The sequence below is a fragment of the Rhinatrema bivittatum genome, chromosome 8, assembly GCF_901001135.1.
Source record: "Rhinatrema bivittatum chromosome 8, aRhiBiv1.1, whole genome shotgun sequence".
NCBI classification, from domain to species: domain Eukaryota; kingdom Metazoa; phylum Chordata; class Amphibia; order Gymnophiona; family Rhinatrematidae; genus Rhinatrema; species Rhinatrema bivittatum.
Window position 1 is genome coordinate 262,579,078 of NC_042622.1, and position 21,908 is coordinate 262,600,985.

Consider the following 21,908-nt stretch of genomic DNA (forward strand, 5'->3'; position numbering starts at 1 on the left):
CTGAGGGGGGATATGATAGAGGTGTTTAAAATCATGAGAGGTCTAGAACGGGTAGATGTGAATCGGTTATTTACTCTTTCGGATAGTAGAAGGACTAGGGGACACTCCATGAAGTTAGCATGGGGCACATTTAAAACTAATCGGAGAAAGTTCTTTTTTACTCAACGCACAATTAAACTCTGGAATTTGTTGCCAGAGAATTTGGTTTGTGCAGTTAGTATAGCTGTGTTTAAAAAAGGATTGGATAAGTTCTTGGAGGAGAAGTCCATTACCTGCTATTAAGTTCACTTAGAGAATAGCCACTGCCATTAACAATGGTTACATGGAATAGACTTAGTTTTTGGGTACTTGCCAGGTTCTTATGGCCTGGATTGGCCACTGTTGGAAACAGGATGCTGGGCTTGATGGACCCTTGGTCTGACCCAGTATGGCATTTTCTTATGTTCTTATGTTCTTATGTTCTTATGTAGTCTAAGACCCCGATGTAATAAGGTGCATGGACTTTAGCAGTCTATTAACTCACTTTTTAGCGTGGATTTTCCACGCTAACTGAACCCAGGTATTTAATAAGTTTTTTTAATGCAGAAAAAAATCTGCGCTAAGATTAGCCGATTCCATGTTAATGTAGGTATGGCCATTGATGAGCAATGTAGGGAGCCTTGCTAAGACTGCTCAGCCCATGTTTAACTCCTGGGTCAGAGGGTAGAATAAAAGTTGATTCACATTTTAGCTATGATGGCTTTTACAGGTGTCTTTGGACCTGTGCTGCCTTACCCACATGAAAAACCAGTTGTCTGTCACACTTAGATACTAGGATCCTAAAATGAATTTCATTCTGTGATTAAATTATAACAATCAAAAGCTTTAATTCTGTGTTTTCCTAGCATGTAGCCATATGGACTCAGGAACAATGGGTTATGTGTGTCCCTGCTAGCAGACGGAGACAGAGTCAGGTTTCAAATCTTACGTCACCCTAGATATACCCCTGCAGTGACCTCAGCCATTCAGTATCTCTCCGTCTCCTAGCAGATGTGCACGCTATCCCCACATCAGCAGCGGTGTTACCGGGATTGCAGTACTAATTCGAAGGAGAAAATTTACCTCAAATTGGAAGGAAGATCGAGCCCTGCTGTCCTGCAGTGATACATAAAGGTCCCTCCCCCAGTTGAGAATTCCTGAGGTGATTTCCAAGATCCCTCAGAGGTGTGCCTTGGTCAGGTAGCCGGCTCCCGGCGTGGACTTTGCTGCTGAAGCAGCTGAAAGGCAGCAGGTGCAGAAGCTGAGTGGGGCAGTGAAGGCCTAAGCCCTCTCCTCCCCCCCCCCGCAGCTGGAGACCGTCTCTGTACTCAGCCGGTAAGCGCTGAGCCCAGGTAAGTAGAGGAGAACTCCTCCGATCCAGAGACGTGGAAGGGCTTTGGTAAGTCTTCCTCCGGTTTCCTTGCTCGGCACGCCATGTCGACATCATTCCCAATCCCATTCGGGCGAGGGAAAAGGGTTTCCTAGCAGGTTGAGCTGCCGCCCCGGTGACTAGGCCCCGTTTCTGATTCGGTAGACTCTCCACATAGCGATCCATGCTGGCGCCATCTTGCGTGCAGTTTGATGCGGCGCCATTTTCCCCCTTCATCCATCAGTAAGTGCGGTGTGGGCTGGCCCTCTGTGTGCCTAACGTGCGTTTAAGTACCGCATAACCACGCACATAACTACATACACTCCTTAGCGTGCAACCAACCGCTTAGTTCTACGCGCACTGAGGTGAGTTTGTGCACGCTCGAGAGGCAGCTACCGGCTAAACGCACAACCTACAGAAGTTATGGCCCCGGCAGCAAAGAAGTTCAGGTGACACTCCCTTTGCGCTGCCTGCCATATTAGGGCTGCACAGTCTGACCTGGAATCCTGCCTGTGTCAGCACTGTGAGGAAGCCCAGAGGGGGCTGGACTCTCAGAACCTTTCCAAGTCTGGCCCATGTCAGTCGGAGGATTGGTCAGCCACAACCTTATCAGGCAGCACCCCGGACTTGAGCAATTCCGGGGCTGCGTCCTCCCTGGGAGAGGGCAGTTCAGCGGTGCCTTCCCCAGTCCCTCTTGGGCCAAATATGGACCTGGAGGCCTTCTCTTGGTTGGAATTTTTCCAGGACCTCCAAGCCTTTGTTCAGGTGCAGTCAGCCCCTGCCCAAGCAGAACCCCAGCTGAGAAGACCTCGCCCTTGGAGCCCTGTCAGCACGCCTCGCCTCACCAAGGGGTCCTGACAGGGACCCAGACACCATGGACGATGACTGGGACTCATTGGAGGAAGGGGAAATCCCTCCAGGCCTGGAGCCATACCAGACCATGCTTTGATTTTTCCACAGAGATGAATTACCAACCCTAGTCTCTCAGACCCTGAAGACTCTGGGAGTTCTGGGCACGGACCCTATTTCGGAACCAAAGAAGAACCCAATCCTGGAGTCCCTATGGAAAGCCTCTTGCTATTTCCCGATGCTGAAAGCCATCCAGGAGTTGGTTGACCTGGAATGGGACGCCCCAGAGGTAAGTTTTAATGGAAGTCGGGCCTTGGAGGCCTTGTACCCTCTGGACCCAGCGATCAGGGAACGCCTGCGTTTCCCGGAGGTGGAAGCCCTAATCTGCACCGTCTCAAAGCAAACAACTATTTCTGTAGAGGGAGAGGCGGCCTTGAAGGATGCTCATGATAGACGGTTGAAATCCATCCTTAAGCAAGCCTTTGACATGACAGCAATGATACTGCAAATCGCTTCCTGTTGTGCTCTGGTGGCTCGCTCCTGTCTGCTCCTCTCAAAAGAGGCAGATAGCTCAGGGGCACACACTGAAGAGGCGATCGAACCCTCTACAGCCTTGCTGGCAGATGCAAGCTCGCACCTGGTGCGGACCTTGGCCTGAGGAGTAGCCTCTGTGGTGGCAGCCAGAAGGCAACTATGGCTGTGAAATTGGTCAGCAGATGCAACTTCTAAGCGAACCTCACAAAGTTGCCCTTTAAGGGTTCCCTTCTATTCTGAAGCGAACTGGAGAAACTTGCCAGTAAGTGGGATGAATCTCCAATGCTACCAGAAGATAAGAAAAAGAGGTCACAGAGCCCCTCACCCATGAGGGGTCAGACCAGGGGCTCCCAGCACTTCCGGCCCTACAGAAACTCATCATTTCAGTCATCTCGGCACTCGGGAAGGTCTCAGTCCTTTCCGAACTGACAACTGAAAGAGGAACAGGTTTGGGCTCAGGTTCGACCCAAACTCCCCAATGAAGTTGGGCCTACCCATCCCTGTGATGAGGAGATAGGGGGCCTACTATCCCTCTTCTACCAGAGATGGGTCGAGATCACATCGGACAAATGGGTGCTGGACATCATACGAGAAGATTATGCTCTAGAATTTCGCAGTATTCCTTGGGACAGGTTCATGATATCACCTTGCCACTCCCAACACAAGAAACTGGCAGTGGAATCCACACTGATAAGGCTCCTCAGTCTGGGGGCTATAACTCCAGTACCTACACCCCAAGTAAATACGGGGCGTTATTCCATCTATTTCATCATACCCAAGAAAGAGGGTTCTTTCCGACCCATCCTGGATCTCAAGAGTGTTAACCGTCACCTGCGGATAGTCCACTTCCACATGGAAACTCTTCGGTCCATCATAATGGCAGTGCAACCAGGGGAGTTCCTGACCTCCCTGGACCTCTCGTATTCCAATCCATCAAGACCACCAGCATTTTCTGCGCTTTGCAGTACTGGGCCGCCATTACCAGTTAAAAGCATTGCCCTTTGGCCTGGCAACCGCCCCCAGAATATTCTCCAAAATTATGGTGATCGTGGCGGCGGCACTGAGGAAAGAAGGGATCCTGGTGCATCTTTACTTGGACGACTGGCTGATCCCGGCAAAGACGTTGGAAGAGAGCCTCCATGTGACCAGCAGGGTCAGGTCCCTCCTACAGGATGGGTCGGGAACATGGACAAGAGCGGCCTCAAACCCTCCCAGTCCTTAGAATACTTGGGGGCCCAATTCAACACCAAGCAGGGCATGGTCTTCCTCCCTCCCTCGAGGAAAAGGAAACTGATGGACCAAGTGCGTCGATTGATGAACACAATGCCCCCAGGATGTGGGACTATCTCCAGGTCCTCGGCCTCATGGCATCTACTCTGGAAGTAGTATCGTGGGCCCACATGCGGCCTCTCCAACACTCCATCCTGACACATTGGAACCCACAGTCCCAAGACTACTTGATTTGCCTCCACTACCAATGGAAGTATGCTCTCAGCTCCAGTGGTGGCTACAGAAAGTTCACCTAAGCAAGGGTGTAAGCCTCTCCCCACCGAGCTGGATCGTCCTCACGATGGACATGAGCCTCCAGGGGTGGAGAGCTCACTGTCAGGAACTGATAACCCAGGGGCAATGGACCGTGGAAGAAGAAAACTGGAACATAAACCGCCTGGAAGCGCGGGCGGTCAGGTTGGCATGCCTGCAGTTCAGCACAGGCTCCAGGGGCAAGCAATCCACATAATGTCAGACAACGCAACAACGGTAGCCTTCATCAACCACCAGGGAGGAACCAAGAGCCACCAAGTGTCTCTGGAAATAGACCGCATTATGGAATGGGCGGAGTTAAACCTGCAAGGGTTCTCTGCCTCCCACATCGCAGGAAAAGACAACGTCAGAGCACACTTTCTCAGGAGGGAAAGCCTAGACCCAGGGGAATGGATGCTGTCTACCAGAGCCTTCCAGCTCCTAGTAGATCGCTGGGGCCTTCCATCGTTCGACCTACTGGCTACATCTCACAATGCAAAGGTTTCCTGGTTCTTCAGTCGCAGGCAGGATCAGCTCTCCCAAGGGATCGCCGGCCTTGTCCAGACCCGGCCAGAGGAGGACTTACTGTACATCTTTCCCCCGTGGCCTTTTACTGAGCAAGATCATCCTCAAGATTGAACACCACAGAGGACTCATCCTTCTGGTGGCCCTGGTCTGGCCCAGGCGCCCGTGGTATGCAGACATGTGGAGGCTTCTCTTGGAGAGTCCCTTTTGCCCCCCCCCGCACAGGGACCTTCTCCAGCAAGGCCCGATTCTTCACGAAGATCCAACTCAATTTTCTCTTACGGTCTGGCCCTTGAGAGGGCTCTCCTGTTGAAGTGCAGATGTATTGCTACATTGCTCCGCATGCGGAAGTTTTCAGTGTCCCTGACATACATAAGGATCTGGAGAATATTTGAGGCCTGGTGCGGGGAGCACAGGGTGCCCCCACGAATAGCCAATATCAGCATGATCCTGGAATTTTTACAGGACAGTCTGAACAAAGGACTGTCCCTCAACTCCCTGAAGATCCAGGTGTCTGCCCTCTCCTGCTTCAGAGCCGAGGTGAGTGGAACCCGTCTGTTGGCACATCTGGACTTGGCCCGTTTCCTAAAGGGGGTTAAACATCTACGACCACCCTTAAAGTTGCCGGTTCCCCTATGGAACCTAAGTCTAGTATTGGACTTTCTGGCAGGGCCTTCCTTCAGACCACTGCGCGGTCTGTCTCTACGCCTATTAACACTAAAGACTGTATTCTTGGTGGCGATATGCTCAGCTCGTCGCATCTCTGAACTACAGGCGCTGTCCTGTCGGGAACCGTTCGTTCGATTTACTCCAGGAACAGTACAGCTTCACACTGTCCCCTCCTTCTTACCAAAGGTAGTCTCTGAGTTTCACCTGAACCAATCCATCGCCTTACCATCCCTGGATAGACATAAGGACACGGAAGACCACCGCTTTCTTCGCCATCTAAATATCGGTAGACTTTTAGTACGGTTTCTGGAATGTTCAGAACTGGTGCGCAAGACAGAACGCTTGTTTGTTCTTCATGGGAGGAAGAAACGGAGAGAAATGGCTTCGCGAGCTACCATAGCCCGCTGGATCAAGGAAGTAATCAGGGCAGCTTTCATAGAGGCAGGGAAACCTTTACCTCTACAGATCAAAGCTCATTCTACCAGGGCCCAGGCAGTATCCTGGGTGGAAGCTAAACTACTGTCTCCCACCGACATCTGTCGAGCAGCAACGTGATCCTCCTTACACACCTTCTCCAGGTTCTACCGCCTGGACGTTCAGGCCTGAGAGGATGCAGCCTTTGCAAGGGCGGTACTAATCGAACCACGGGCAGCCTCCTGCCCCGTTCGGGAGTAGCTTTTGTACATCCCATTGGTCCTGAGTCCATCTGGGTACATGCTAGGAAATGGAGAAATTACTTCCTGATAATTTGGTTTTCCTTAGTGTCGACAGATGGACTCAGCATCCCAGCCATGACTGCCCAGGAGAGGCGCCAAAGAATCACCCATGAGGCAAACCTTGATTTCATATGAATACGTGTAAGCCGTTGCCCTATCCCTAGTTCAAGGCATCTGAGGTATTGCAGAGTTTCGGCGCTTATGTTGGTTGAGTACAGCTGCGGTCTCCAGTTTTTGATCAAATTTTTTAATCAGGTTGTATCCAAATTCTAATCAAGTTCTTTACTAATATGTCCACAATGGCTTTTTGAAGAGAATACTGAATAGCTGAGTGCACAGCAGGGGTATATCTAGGGTGACGTCAGCTTTGAAACCTGATTCCGTCTCCATCTCTAGCAGGGGAACACATAACCCATTGGGCTTGAGTCCATCTGTCTACACTAAGGAAAACGAAATTATCAGATAAGTAATTTCTCCATTGCTGATGGATTCTCAGGTTCCCTGGGACTGGGACTCCAAGGTTCTATTCTCTCTCCTGTTCCTCGCCTTTCCCATCCTGACGGGCTGCGTCTCTCTCCTGGACCTTGCCCTTGCATCGCCTCTTCCTCGCCCGCTTCCATCTAGCTGCTGTTTCCTGGACTGGCCTTAGACTTGACTGCACCCAGGGTAAAAACTAAGGATTGTGCCCAAAGTTGGGATGTGCAGCACTGAAGTGCAGGAAGACCTTGTGAGACTGGAAAATTGGGCATCCAAATGGCAGATGAAATTTAATGTGGATAAGTGCAAGGTGATGCATATAGGGAAAAATAACCCATGCTATAATTACACGATGTTGGGTTCCATATTAGGTGCTACAACCCAAGAAAGAGATCTAGGTGTCATAGTGGATAACACATTGAAATCGTCGGTTCAGTGTGCTGCGGCAGTCAAAAAAGCAAACAGAATGTTGGGAATTATTAGAAAAGGAATGGTGAATAAAACAGAAAATGTCATAATGCCTCTGTATCGCTCCATGGTGAGACCGCACCTTGAATACTGTGTACAATTCTGGTCGCCGCATCTCAAAAAAGATATAATTGCGATGGAGAAGGTACAGAGAAGGGCTACCAAAATGATAAGGGGAATGGAACAGCTCCCCTATGAGGAAAGACTAAAGAGGTTAGGACTTTTCAGCTTGGAGAAGAGACGACTGAGGGGGGATATGATAGAGGTGTTTAAAATCATGAGAGGTCTAGAACGGGTAGATGTGAATCGGTTATTTACTCTTTCGGATAGTAGAAAGACTAGGGGACACTCCATGAAGTTAGCATGGGGCACATTTAAAACTAATCGGAGAAAGTTCTTTTTTTACTCAACGCACAATTAAACTCTGGAATTTGTTGCCAGAGGATGTGGTTAGTGCAGTTAGTATAGCTGTGTTTAAAAAATGATTGGATAAGTTCTTGGAGGAGAAGTCCATTACCTGCTTTTAAGTTCACTTAGAGAATAGCCACTGCCATTAGCAATGGTTACATGGAATAGACTTAGTTTTTGGGTACTTGCCAGGTTCTTATGGCCTGGATTGGCCACTGTTGGAAACAGGATGCTGGGCTTGATGGACCCTTGGTCTGACCCAGTATGGCATTTTCTTATGTTCTTCTGTAGGTATTTTTCCCAAAGAGCTTACATTTTGATTTAACGTCAGGGACTGGTTGGGTCCCTACAGCAGAACAGTATGTACTTTGGCACTGCACATCCCAACTTTGAAGGCAATCTTGCATGCAAGGTAATTTTGGCAAGACATGACCAGTAAAAGCAGAGCATAAGCTCCATAGGCTGGGCACCTGCGGCAGACTAGTATGTACCCAAAGTTATGATGTGTAGCCATACCTTGCCAAAATGGCCTCGAATGTGAGACTGGCACTGCCAGTCACAGCTCTGAGGGGCTGATGTGGTAAAACACTCACTGAAAACGGGAGATGGTACTCAGAGCCCATTGTCTTAATGTGCGCGAAGGCACATCCCCTGGGTGCCCCGTGCAATATTTAAATGAGAGGCAGTGTCAAAAAGGGTGCACTAAGTGAAAATTATGTGTCCATAGCACTCTATTGCAACGGGCGCTCAATACGAGCATCCATTTTCTTCTTTTTTTGTTATAATTCATTTCAGCAACCTCAGCAAAAGGACAACTAAATTGTGTGGCCATAAGAAAGCTTCTTTCAATTAAGTCAAAATATACAATTATTTTTCTCCACCAAAAGCAGTAAATTAAAGTGTTACAATGATACTAAGGGAGAGGACACACTTATCGTAACTCAGAGAACCTATATTTTAATGTTTTTCATGAGTCCTTGAACGCAAGTTGACTTTACTGCACTTCTGAGGCTGGAGTTAAGTTTAAGAACATAAGAAATTGCCATGCTGGGTCAGACCAAGGGTCCATCAAGCCCGGCATCCTGTTTCCAACAGTGGCCAAAACCAGGCCACAAGAACCTGGCAATTACCCAAACACTAAGAAGATCCCATGCTACTGATGCAATCAATAGCAGTGGCTATTCCCTAAGTATAATTCATTAATAGCCATTAATGGACTTCTCCTCCAAGAACTTATCCAAACCTTTTTTGAACCCAGCTACACTAACTGCACTAACCACATCCTCTGGCAACAAATTCCAGAGCTTTATTGTGCGTTGAGTGAAAAAGAATTTTCTCCGATTAGTCTTAAATGTGCTACTTGCTAACTTCATGGAGTGCCCCCTAGACCTTCTATTATTCGAAAGTTTGCCGCATTAAAAAGTGTGTGTTGGGCACCCAGTGCTTTACTGCACCAGTTGGGTAGTATCTGACATCCTCATTTACATGCAATTGACATCTGGCAGGCGCTATCGGGTACGCATTTGTCTGGGTGCGTAATCTCCTTATTGCATCGGGCGCTAGTCCAGCGCGTAAACCCATGCGCTCGGCTGGACGCACTTTATTGCATCAGCCCCTGCGCGTAATCATTGCACGCATGGCCATTTTGGCAAGGCATGGCAAGTAGAATCAAAGCATGAGCTCTCTGCCGAGGAATTGTATACCCTTGGTTGCCCATCACCACTTTTGGTACAATCCCACACTTTCCAATCATAAAAACAATATGGAACAGTTTCCAGCATTCCCGCACGTTTCTGCATTAGCCTGTTTTTTGGCACAAATGTTTACTTTAGTTCTGCTTTTAACAGTTTTCTATTTAATGCTATTTTTTTTTTGTTCCTGGGCAATGCTTACTGCAGTTGCCTTCTCATGGGTCTCCCACTGTGAGCTATTCAAAATTCGGTTGCATGACTTTACTTCAGTATTGTTATGACCAGGTAACCCCCATCATTGGCTTCCCCATCTAATTCCTCCTCCAGTTTAAACGTCTCATACTCAATTACATGTGCATTCATTCTGCAGCTCCTAACCGTCTCTCTCTCCTCTCTTATCACTTCCTGTATCCCTTCTCAGAAACTCGGCTCATCAGACAAGTCGCTCTTATCTATGCCCTTCTCTTCCCGTCACCAACGCCTGCAAAAACATTCGCTCTGCAGCTCCCCATTCACCAGCCAGGCCGCTCTTACCTGCGCTCTTCTCCTTCATCACCAGCTCCTGACTCCACAAATCAGGGGGTTCATACTCACTCTTTGGCCATATTCAAATCAAGTTTAAAAACTCCTCTTTTTTTTTTAGGCTGATTTGAAATCTTAAGCCCTTCTCTATAATAAATACATTCACTCTGCAGACTCTTGTTAGTCGTGCATGTTTGTTTTGGCGAGATTATAAGCTCCACGGAGCAGGGACTGCCTCTTATCTTTACAGTACTGTGTATGCTTAGTAGTATTTTTAGAAAGAAGTAGCAGCTTTCCTTGACTGCTCTCCTGGATCCAGGTCTCGTGTGTGCTCCCTGGGCAGACCCCCATTAGGGTAGTTAGAGCACTGACTCCTCTCTCCTGCTGCTTCCCTACAGAAAGAGCGGACGTACTCGTTCTGCGGCACCATCGAGTACATGGCACCAGAGATCATCCGTGGGAAGGCTGGTCATGGGAAGGTGAGCAGCGGGGGGGAGGGGGGAGGGGAGGTAGAGTCTCGCTATCCGTCTCCGTTGTGTTCAGATATGGGCTGACGTCTCAGTCCTGCAGCCAAGAAAAATGGACTCCAGGCAGAACTAGGGAACCTGAGATTGAAGCAGGCAGTAGGGCCATGGGGGCTACTTCCTGGAATACTCAGGGCTTTCCAGCCCTGTCCCGGGGACCCCCCACAGCCAGTCGGATTTTCAGGATATCCGCAATGAATATGCGTGAAATAAATTTGCCTGTGCGGAATCTCCGTGATATGCAAATTTATTTCATGCATATTCATTGTGCATATCCTGAAAACCCATCCAGGCCCAGTTTGGGAAGTCCTGCTGTAGCTTATTGCGAGAGGCGGAGCCAAGAGTAATATCAGGACGCATTTCTTCCCAGGAAGGGTGGTCGGTGCATGCAACAGTTTCCCAGGGGAGGTGACCGAGAGAAAGACAAGACAGAATTCATGAAAGTCTGGTGTAGTACTGACGAAACTTAGTGATGGAGAAATAAGGGGGGGGGGGGGGGGGGGGAAGGGAATCAGGATGGAAAAGATTTAAACTGGGAATAATGGGAGGATCTGTGATGCCATAAGAAGAAGAGAGACTGGGTAAAGCCCGTTTTCTCCTATTCTCTATTTCCATGTCTCTTGGCAGACCGTGGACTGGTGGAGTTTGGGAATTCTGATGTTTGAGCTGCTGACAGGCGCGTCCCCTTTCACCCTGGAGGGGGAGAAGAACACACAGGCCGAGGTCTCCAGGTGAGAACGCCTCGGGAGAGAAGAGAGGAGAGGTTGTGGGGGGTGGGGGAAGGAGAGAAGAAGCAGAGGCAGGCTGGAGGAGGCCTTCCTGTTTGTACAGGCCTATCCTGCAGCACTACAGATATTTACAGGTGTTAATTCCACCGCACCGGAGTAAGTGCAGGGGTTCATGCCACCATGCTTGGAGTGCTTGTAAGAGCTCAACCTTCGGTGCTGGGAATAACTGTCCATTTTCATCCCATAGTGCTGGGCTATCCTATGGAGCAAGAGGTGTTATGACAGGTGGGTTATCCAAGGTTAAACACATATTTTGGCTTCTCCTGAAGGCGCATCTTGAAGTGTAACCCACCATTTCCTTCCATGATTGGCCCTGTTGCCCGCGACCTCCTTCAGAAACTGCTGAACAAAGACCCTAAGAAGCGCCTGGGATCAGGAGCTCGGGGAGCTGAAGAAATAAAATCTCATGCGTTCTTCAAGGTGAGACTGGGGAAGGGAAGGGGGCCTCGCTATCTCCGAGCCTGTGTGTGCGAAGTCTGCTCCTGTCCCTCTGCCCATGTAATCCAAGGAAGGTGGGGTACTGATAAGATCCCTGTTCTCTTCCCTGCCGAGGGTCCTCTTCCCCCAGTCTCATGCCGTCTCATGCCTGTTTGGAGGGGGAGCGATTTCCCATCCTTTCAGTCAGGCATTTACCCACTGTCTGCCCTACCCTCGATGAGAGTCCCTTCAATGAAGCAAGGCATTAACCAGGGACCTTCTCAATCTTGCCAGGGCATCCGTCCTCCCAACCAAGCATTAACTTACAGTCCATCGAAACTCCACTGGGAGTCCAATCCTAGATCCCCCTTCTTACGTATAATAACATAGTAATGACAGCAGAAAAAGACCAAAATGGTCCATCTAGTCTGCCCAGCAAGCTTCCCAAGGTAGTAACTGCCGCTCCGTGCATATTACCCCCAGGTTTCTCTTAAGGCTAGTAACTGCCGCTCCGTGCAGGTTACCCCCATGTTTCTGTTAAGGGCAGTAACTGCCGCTCCGTGCAGGTTACCCCCATGTTTCTGTTAAGGGCAGTAACTGCCGCTCCGTGCAGGTTACCCCCATGTTTCTGTTAAGGGCAGTAACTGCCGCTCCGTGCAGGTTACCCCCATGTTTCTGTTAAGGGCAGTAACTGCCGCTCCGTGCAGGTTACCCCCATGTTTCTGTTAAGGGCAGTAACTGCCGCTCCGTGCAGGTTACCCCCATGTTTCTGTTAAGGGCAGTAACTGCCGCTCCGTGCAGGTTACCCCCATGTTTCTGTTAAGGGCAGTAACTGCCGCTCCGTGCAGGTTACCCCCATGTTTCTGTTAAGGGCAGTAACTGCCGCTCCGTGCAGGTTACCCCCATGTTTCTGTTAAGGGCAGTAACTGCCGCTCCGTGCAGGTTACCCCCATGTTTCTGTTAAGGGCAGTAACTGCCGCTCCGTGCAGGTTACCCCCATGTTTCTGTTAAGGGTAGTAACTGTCGCTCTGTGCAGGTTACCCCCAAGTTTCTCTTAAGGATAGTAACTGTCGCTCTGTGCAAGTTACCCCCATGTTTCTCTTAAGGATAGTAACTGTCGCTCAGTGCAGGTTACCCCCGGGTTTCTCTTAAGGGTAGTAACTGTCGCTCTGTGCAGGTTGCCCCCATGTTTCTCTTAAGGGTGGTAATTGTCGCCCTGGGCAGGTTACCCCCATGTTTCTCTTAAGGGTAGGAGCTGCCGCTCCATGCAGGTTACCCCCATGTTTCTCTTAAGGGTAGTAACTGCCGCTCCATGCAGGTTACCCCCATGTTTCTCTTAAGGATAGTAACTGCCGCTCCATGCAGGTTACCCCCATGTTTCTCTTAAGGGTAGTAACTGCCGCTCCGTGCAGGTTACCCCCATGTTTCTCTTAAGGATAGTAACTGTCGCTCTGTGCAGGTTACCCCCATGTTTCTCTTAAGGGTAGTAACTGTCGCTCTGTGCAGGTTGCCCCCATGTTTCTCTTAAGGGTGGTAATTGTCGCCCTGGGCAGGTTACCCCCATGTTTCTCTTAAGGGTAGTAACTGCCGCTCCATGCAGGTTACCCCCATGTTTCTCTTAAGGGTAGTAACTGTCGCTCTGTGACAGTTAAGCTTTTTTATTTATTCCCATCCTCTTCTCCCTGATGGACGTCTAGTGTTAACCCAGAACCTATCTCCCCTCTCTCCCCCATGGGGGTCCCATCCTAGATCTCTTCTCACCTGTTCTGAAGGTTTTCCTGTTGCTGTCCTAATTCTGTAACTTCTCAGTAAGTTCTGGTTGGCTCTGAAGAGAGATATTGGGAAGTGAAATTCATTTACTGAATTGCTACTCTGCCTTACGGGTTACGTAACAGTTTCAGCAGGGTCATGCACATTAATTCTTCGCCTGAAGCATCAAGACTACCTCACACATCACTTCTGCTTCTTACCACATGCCTCCTCCCCAAAGGATGATACCTCTCTGTCCAGTGGGGATAAGATGCAGTATTAGGTTGTCCCTTAATTCTTCTATTTTACGGAAGGCTGCTGGGACACTCGGTGAGATGCTCCCTTCTTATAGTAGCATAGTGACATAGCAGATAAAGACCAAAATGGTACCTCCAGTCCACCACTCGAGGTTCATCCACTAACAGTAACACTACGTCCCACTTCCCCGTGTCCTCTACTCACACTGTCTCAGCCTGTTTCCCATCACTGCCATGCATATCTTTCCCAATAACACTCGAAATCTGTTACAGTCCTGGGTCTCCACCAGCTCTCTTGGTAGGCCATCAGGCCTAGCAATCTTCAGCTTTCAATAAAGTTGTTGTAAAAAAAAAAAAAAAATCCATTCTCGCTATGCTCCTTGAAGTTTGGATTCAGTGAAGTCAGGCCTGTCTGTGAGATGCTCCCCTCTCTTGTGAAAAAAAACCCAAAAACCATAGAATGGCGCACCTAGAAATGTGGAGATTCACACAAAAAGTGAAAATCTCAAAACCAAAAACCCCCACACTCGGTTTTTTTGTAAATCATTGAAAGAGAATTATTTAGGTCATCCAAATCAAGCGTCATAAAAATGGAAGGGGGAAGAGCTAGCTGATACGCTGCTGTCCGAATGGTTGCAAGAGGCAAACCCACTCTCTGATCCTGGCTAGCAAAAAAAAAAAAAAGCACTTCCACAGCACCTGTGATCATGCTCCAGATCTTTACAATTTTAAAGCAGGTGCAACTTCATCCAGCAACCCCCAACACAGGACCCTTGTTTCACCCATAATGGGCTTCTTCAGGGGTAACTCTCGCTCAACTTATTTTCCACACTGGGCACCTAGATTTAAGAAAACACAAGAATATATCTTGGGAATGTCCTACCCTGGTACAGACACGGCCAAACCTTCTCCTACTACGTGAAAATGTTTCAGTCAGGAACAGCGTCCGTGAGGCGGCCAGAAATGCCTCAGGATTTAAAGAGGAAACCCCCTCCCATCTGTTAATGTCCTCTGCCAATCACGTAGATTACCTTTTTTTTTTATTGAGAGCAAAAACTGTGCATTATAAAAATACCTGCCACTCTATTTCTTGGTCAAGACTTTGTGGATATAGAGACTTCCGATAAAAAGGTCCCTGCTCACGACGCCGTGGAACTTCTGAAATATTCCCCCACGAGGGAGCAGAATTGTTGGATGACCAAAAAAAAAATGAAGTTCTTTCACATGACCAAGTAAACGGTTCTCTTTGAATGATTTAGATCAATTGAGTGTGAGGGTTTTGGTTTTGCCATTTTCACTTTGTATGCTCCCCCTGCAGGCCCAGGGGATCTTTGACCTTGATTCGTGCAGGTAGGAGTACTGTGCTGGCTAATTCCCCCTTTCCCCCCACAGAGGCTAAATTGGGCTGACTTGGCAGAGAAAAAGGTGAGAGCCCCCTTTAAACCTGAGATCCGAAACGAACTGGATGTCAGTAACTTTGCGGAAGAATTCACCAACATGGACCCTGTGTATTCCCCGGCAGGAACTCCCCCAAACTCAGATCCTGTGTTCCAGGTATGTCTTTGCTTACTTCTCAGCGGGAATCTCGCCCCCCCAGACTCGAATCCCGTATTCCAGGCGCGTAGCACGTATGGCCTGTGCCCACCCCCCTTGGTTTATAATTTCCCCTGGGAACTCTTCAAACACGGGCCGTAGGTTCCAGGCACGCGACACCCTTGGGCCTGGGTTCATTGCCTTGCTCTCCTGCCGTGATACGCTTTCATCACGCCCCTGGTCCTCTACCCGCTCCCTTGTTGTCCTGCAGGGATATTCGTTCATTGCACCCTCCATCCTGTTTAACCATAATGCAGTGATGACGGACATAATGGATCTCCACCTGAACGCGGAGCGACCGGGCAGTGCTGCTGTGGCTCGCAGTGCCATGATCAAAGTAAGTTCCCATGCGATGATGGCTGCGTGTGATTGTGGGCGGGAAACGCAGAGGGGAGGTCCCACATAGAGCTACAGGCTGTCTGGGTGAGTTTTATAGAGAGAAACTCAGCAGTGCAGCTGAATAAACCCGAAAAAACTCAAAGTTATCTGGGTGAGTTTATCTGCATAATTTAAGACCAGGCATAGCAGGATGAACAGCAGAGTTATCTGGATATCTTTGCTCCGCTCCAGGGCTACACCCTGGATAATCACTTGCAGGCCGATACAGTACAGTGCGCTCCGGCGGAGCGTTCTTCTAACCCGCGTTTGGACGTGCATTTTACCCCTTATTCAGTAAGGGGTAATAGCTTGTCGAAAACGCGCGTCCAACCCCCCCGAAACTAATAGCGCCCGCAACATGCAAATGCATGTTGATGGCCCTATTAGGTATTCCCGCGAGATTTAGAAAGTAAAATGTGCCGCCAAGCCGCACATTTTACTTTCAGAAATTAGCGCCTACCCAAAGGCTGGCGTTACTTTCTGCCGGCACCGGGAAAGTGCACAGAAAGCAGTAAAAACTTATTTTCTGTACACCCTCCGACTTAATATCATGGCGATATTAAGTCGGAGGTCCCAAAAGTTAAAAATAATAAAAAATTTTAAAAAAAAATTTTAAATTGGCCTGCGGCTCGAAAACCAGACGCTCAATTTTGCCGGCGTCCGGTTTCCGAATCCGTGGCTGTCAGCGGGTTTGAGAAACGATGCCGGCAAAATTGAGCGTCGGCTGTCAAACCCACTGACAGCCGCCGCTCCTGTCCAGAAAGAGGCGCTAGGGACGCACTAGTGTCCCTAGCGCCTCTTTTTACCGCAGGCCCTAATTTGAATAATTTTTTTTTCTGAATTGCGCGCACAGGAGAGTGGCCTGTGTGCGCGCCAGGAGAGCTCTCCCGCGATTTTTACTGTATCTGCCTGTTGGCTGGGTAAAATTTACATCTCCGGGTAACTCAAAAGCTACCCAGACAAACCCCTTTGAATATTGACCTCTGGGTTTTCAGTCAGCTCCAAAGCTCACAGCGCTCACCTCTCCCCCCCCCACTCTGCAGGATTCAACCTTTTTCCAGCTCTATGACTTGGAGATGAAGGAGCCAGCGCTGGGAGAGGGCAGTTTCTCCATCTGTCGAAAGTGTCACAGTAAGCAGACGGGGAACGCGTTCGCTGTGAAGATCCTCAGCAAGAGGTGGGTGGGGGGTAATGGGGGGAGAGGGGATAGGAGGGTGCAGGCAGAGTTTGGGGCAGGATTCTTTGGGGTTCAGTTGCTGAGTTTCTCATCTGTGGTGCAGGATGGAGGGCAGCGTGCAGCGGGAAATCACTGCACTGAAGCTCTGTGAGTCTCATCCCAACGTGGTGAAGCTGCATGAAGTGCACCATGACCAGGTAATGCCACGTGGATACATTGGATGAAACAGCTGTGAGACCTTGAGGAGCCACTATGGATGAGAGAGAAATTGGGGGCTACCAGAGCCCACAGGGGGTGAGACAAGGGCAGAGGGCCCGCTGGGAGGGAGGGGGAATCCTAGGGTACCCCAGGGGCGCACTGTGGGAGGGAGGAGCCTTGGGGGTCACCAGGGGCCGTGCTGGATGGGCAGAGTCCTAGGGGATGCCGGTAGTCACATGAATATATCAAGGGCCACACTGAATGAAAAGGCTGCGAGGTAGACATTCAGCACCACTTAGCCAGTTAAGTGGCACTATCTGAAAATTCAGCCACACTGATTGGCCACCATTTAGCCAGTTAAGTGGCACTATCTGAAAATTCTGCCACACTGATTGGCCACCACTTAGCCAGTTAAGTGGCACTATCTGAAAATTCTGCCACACTGATTGGCCACCACTTAGCCAGTTAAGTGGCACTATCTGAAAATTCAGCCACACTGATTGGCCACCATTTAGCCAGTTAAGTGGCACTATCTGAAAATTCTGCCACACTGATTGGCCACCACTTAGCCAGTTAAGTGGCACTATCTGAAAATTCAGCCACACTGATTGGCCACCACTTAGCCAGTTAAGTGGCACTATCTGAAAATTCTGCCACACTGATTGGCCACCACTTAGCCAGTTAAGTGGCACTATCTGAAAATTCTGCCACACTGATTGGCCACCACTTAGCCAGTTAAGTGGCACTATCTGAAAATTCTGCCACACTGATTGGCCACCACTTAGCCAGCTAACTGTTTAACCTGCTAAATAGCCTGATAGGAGAGGGGCAGGATAGGGGCATTCCTGCTGGATAAGTGCTGATTTTTAGCCTTACCTGCTTTAGTTAGCCGCATAACTTTACAGCTGCTATTTGTCTATCCTACAGCTGGCCAGATAAACTTATCTAGATCACTATAAGAGAGCTGAGTATATTCAGTAACGAAGCCTTGCCCGTGAATATCTCTCGCAGCTAAAATAAGTCTATCCAGCTAGCTTGCTCAGCCAGAAAGGGGCTCAATATTGGCTTCTGTGAAACCAATAGAAGCCACAATGGGTGGGAGAGGCGCTGAGGGGACACCAGGGTCTACAGTGTAGGAGAGAAGGGCAGGAGGTCATAATGGGGGGGGGCCGGACAGCTGGGTCCAAACTGGATGAAAGGAGACCTGTAAAATCAATAGAAGCCATACCAGACTGGATGACTGCATGGGGGACCTAGAGGGAGCTACACATGATAGAGGGGGGGGGGGGGTACTGGGTGACAGAAGGGACCACACTGGGTGAGAGGAGGGCTGGGAGAATGCCAGGGGTCACGCTGGATGCTGGAAGGAGCACTGGTGGACCAAGACGGGTGGGAGAAGAGCCACGTTGTACTGGGAAGGTGTGGTAAAAAAATCCAGTGTAACGTTATATGTTTCGAGAGCTGCGGGATGAATAGAGGCCATGCCAGGTGGTCTCGAGCCCTTGGGTGTGCCGGAGGCTATGTTGGGGCAGGAGGTTGGCTAGGGGATGCCATCACCTTGCTGGATGATAAGAGGCCACACTGGGCAAGGGGGAGCCCTGGAGGGGCCATAGGTGAGGGACTGGGAGGGGCCATGGTATCAGAACCAGGACTCGGAGGGACACTGGCTCCCTTCTCCATTTGCCGCCTGCTCCTCTAATTCACCGTGTAAGATTTTTCTCCCCCCCCCCCCCCCGTCTCTCCCTGTCAGTATCACACGTACCTGGTGATGGAGCTGCTCCTAGGCGGGGAGCTGCTGGACCGCATTAAAAAGAAGAAACATTTTAGTGAGTCGGAGGCAAGCCAGATCCTGCGCAGCCTGGTGTCAGCCGTCAGCTTCATGCACGACGTGGGCGTGGTGCACCGCGACCTGAAGCCTGAGGTGGGGCCCAGTGCGTAATGTCCGTCTCCCAGACCCGCTCACCTTGCTGCCTGTTCACGTGCGAGTTTTGTCTCTCTCCTGCCCCCCCCCCCCCCCCCCCCCCCCCCAGAACATCTTGTTTGCAGATGACTTGGAGGACGCCTCTGTGAAGGTGATTGACTTTGGATTTGCGCGGCTGCGGCCTCAGAGCAGCCAGCCCATGCAGACGCCCTGCTTCACCCTGCAGTATGCTGCCCCCGAGCTGTTCAGAGACGAGGGGTACGACGAGTCCTGCGACCTCTGGAGCCTGGGGGTCATCTTGGTACGTGGCCCCTCTTCTAATGCCCGGGATGGGTTTCTCCTTCCTCCTCTTCCTCCTCTTCTCCCTTGCTTCCCCCTCAACCCCTCACTGTCTCTCAGGCCATCCTTTCCTCTCCCTTTCCATGCCCACTCCCCTTATCACCTCTCCTTACCCCTCTCCCTCAATGACTCTTGATCTCTCCAACGCCTCTCTTCCTTCTCCGCAGTACACCATGCTTTCAGGGCAGGTGCCCTTTCAGAGCACGCAGAAGGGCTCGGCCATGACCCACGCTGCTGACATCATGCGGAAGATTAAGGAGGGGGAGTTCTCCCTCGAGGGCGAGGCCTGGAGGAATGTCTCTGAGGGAGCCAAAGAGCTGGTGCGAGGTGTGAACATGGGAACCTTCTGCTTTGCTCACTCCTTGTTCTGGTGCTGTGCTTTCTGAGGGGGGGGGGGGGGGGAGGAAGGCGGAGCAAGCAGTTCCCGGGCCTTTTTCTCCTGATGTATTGTTTTATAATTCCCCACCACCACCAGTTTATGAGATTAAGGCCCAGATCTAAGATGGCCGCCACATTTCTCTCAGCCAGATCGCATGAGCGATACTCATTCGTTTGTTTATAGTTGCTTCTTGGTGTATACCACAGAATGAAGTGTGTTGTGTGCTGTGATAGGTCCTTGGCAATTATCCTTACATTGCACTTGTTGCTATGGTGATTAGTCTCTGTGCCCGTCGCCATGACAATTACAGTCTCGTGCCCATCACAAGTGCAATTTCTGCTCCTGCCACAGGCCTCCTCACAGTGGATCCTGCCAAGCGGCTGAAGATGTCCAGCCTGCGCTATAGCGAGTGGCTGCAGGACGGCAGCGCGCTGTCCTCCACGCCGCTGATGACCCCTGACATCCTGGAGTCCACCGGGCCCACTGTCCGCACCTATGTCAATGCCACATTCATGGTATGAGCAGAGGACAAGCGTTCCCCTGTGTGCTGAGAAATAAGGGGGGGTGGAGGTGTGCGTAACAGGAGGGAGAGGATGGGTGTGCTGGGGGGGGATAAAGGGTGTGAAGGGGAGGGAGGAGTGTGTGTGTGTGAGAGAGAGAAGAAAGATGGGGATTGTGTGCGGGCAGGGGGGGGGGGACAGGAAATGATGTGTGGGCATGTTTCCATCCCTTCTCTCATACTCTCCCCTCTCTCATACTCTCCCCTCTCTCTTGCCTGCCCTCTGTTCATCTCACTTCATCCCTTTCTCATCCTCTCATCTCCTTCCCTCCCCTCCCTTCCTCTCTCTTCCAGGCATTTAACAGAGGGAAGCGAGAGGGCTTTTTCCTGAAGAGCGTGGACAATGCGCCGCTGGCCAAGAGGCGGAAGCTGAAGATGTCCAGCACGGGGGCGGAGACCCGACGCAGCTCCTCCTCCTCTTCCTCCTCCTCCTCCTCCTCTTCCTCCAGACCCACGCCCGCTCACTCCCCCAAGTCCAAGGGGCCCCTGAAAAAGACAGACACCTTTTCCCCGCCCTCCTAGCAGCTGGCGGAAGGTTTCCTTGCGATACTGCGGACACTCTGCTTGTTTGTTGCTGGCCGTATTTCTGCTCGGGGATTTTTTTTTTTTTTCTTTCTTTTTATCAGTCCACATTTTTTTAAATGGAATGCTCTGCAAATAAGGGGGGGTGGGGGGCGCTCAGATGAATGAGCCCTCTGGGGCTATGGCTGCCTAATTCTTCCGTCTGTGTCTGCTCGGTTCACTAGTTCAAAATTTCCCCATTTGTTTTATGCCCTCTGCTCCTGCAGAGGGAAAATAGCATGCAAAGCGCGGGATGTGTTCCCCCCTTCCACCCCCACCCCGCCCACGCGGATGTCGCCAGGACGGTAAGGACGGGCACATTCTGCTCACGGGACATGGTGCCTGGGTGTCCCCCAGACCCGTGCACGAGTATCACCAGAAGGGGCTTAGTTAGGGGGACACTTCAAACAGTGTCGCTTACCAGCATAGGTCACTGCCTAAAGAGACTTTCTTATCAGAATAGGAGGGGGCTCTTTAAGCAGTGGCTCTTATCGACATAACCTTTTAAGTAGTGTTTTCTATCGGCATAAGAGAGGGTGCCTTGGGGCCACCTCGGTGGCAAGTGCTACACACTGCCATGCACAAGAGATGGGTTCAGTAACTGAGCTTGGCCTCTGCTCTCTAGGCCAAGCAGGGCCGAGGATGCCGCAGAGGCAGAGTTCACAGGGCAAGGGGGAGGGAAGTGGCCGGGCTTGGGGGATTCACCTTAGGCGGGTGCTGAAGAGAGCTGCAATGTGTGATCCCTGCCTTGAGGATTTGCTGCGAGGGCTGGGTCACTGGGGGACACACGCAGATTTGAGGGGGGGGGGACCCCAGGTAGTTGCAAATACAGACTTGGGGCACCTCAGCCCAGTGGAGGCGGGGTCCCACTGAGCTGGGAGGAGACTGCCAAGCCCCCCCCCCCCCAAAAAAGGACCCCTTTAAGTAGTGTCGCTTAAGTGCACAAGAGGGGCCCCTACGAGCAGGCTGGTGACACGGCCCAAGGGCAGGTTCCTTTGGTGAAATGCCACCCTGAGCTTCTGGCTTGAAAGTGAGAAGGTCACAAGGTCATGCGCATGCACTGCCAGCCAGCAGGGAGCAAAGGTCACTTCCCTGAGAACCAGCCCCCTGGGCTTCTGTGGCTTTGATTTTGTTTTTTGGTGGGTTATTTTTTTTGTTTTTTTTGCTTTTCGGTGTTTTTTTTTGTTTTTTTTTGCTTTTCGGTGTTTCCAGCCTCTCGGGTTTCAAGAGCCGTGCTGGAGCAGGGATAGTAGGGGGGTGTAGTTCTGGAGAGCTCGGGCCATTTATGCGGCAGGAGCCCC

At 50.6% G+C, this 21,908-nt stretch overlaps 1 protein-coding gene across 2 annotated transcripts in view; it reads left to right on the forward strand.

Annotated features, from left to right (window-relative positions):
- Positions 1 to 21,519, forward strand: part of RPS6KA4 (ribosomal protein S6 kinase A4) — a 47,828-nt gene extending 26,309 nt beyond the window's left edge. For both annotated transcript variants that reach the window (XM_029614805.1, XM_029614806.1), the window contains exons 6-17: positions 10,166 to 10,246; positions 10,919 to 11,022; positions 11,349 to 11,499; positions 14,895 to 15,056; positions 15,307 to 15,432; positions 16,517 to 16,650; positions 16,754 to 16,847; positions 18,599 to 18,769; positions 18,879 to 19,070; positions 19,276 to 19,435; positions 19,839 to 20,002; positions 20,341 to 21,519. In XM_029614805.1, the coding sequence (XP_029470665.1) occupies positions 10,166 to 10,246; positions 10,919 to 11,022; positions 11,349 to 11,499; positions 14,895 to 15,056; positions 15,307 to 15,432; positions 16,517 to 16,650; positions 16,754 to 16,847; positions 18,599 to 18,769; positions 18,879 to 19,070; positions 19,276 to 19,435; positions 19,839 to 20,002; positions 20,341 to 20,568 (1,767 nt within the window). In that variant the 3' untranslated portion in view covers positions 20,569 to 21,519. The remainder of the gene's footprint in view (positions 1 to 10,165; positions 10,247 to 10,918; positions 11,023 to 11,348; positions 11,500 to 14,894; positions 15,057 to 15,306; positions 15,433 to 16,516; positions 16,651 to 16,753; positions 16,848 to 18,598; positions 18,770 to 18,878; positions 19,071 to 19,275; positions 19,436 to 19,838; positions 20,003 to 20,340) is intronic.
- Positions 21,520 to 21,908: the final 389 nt, after the last annotated feature.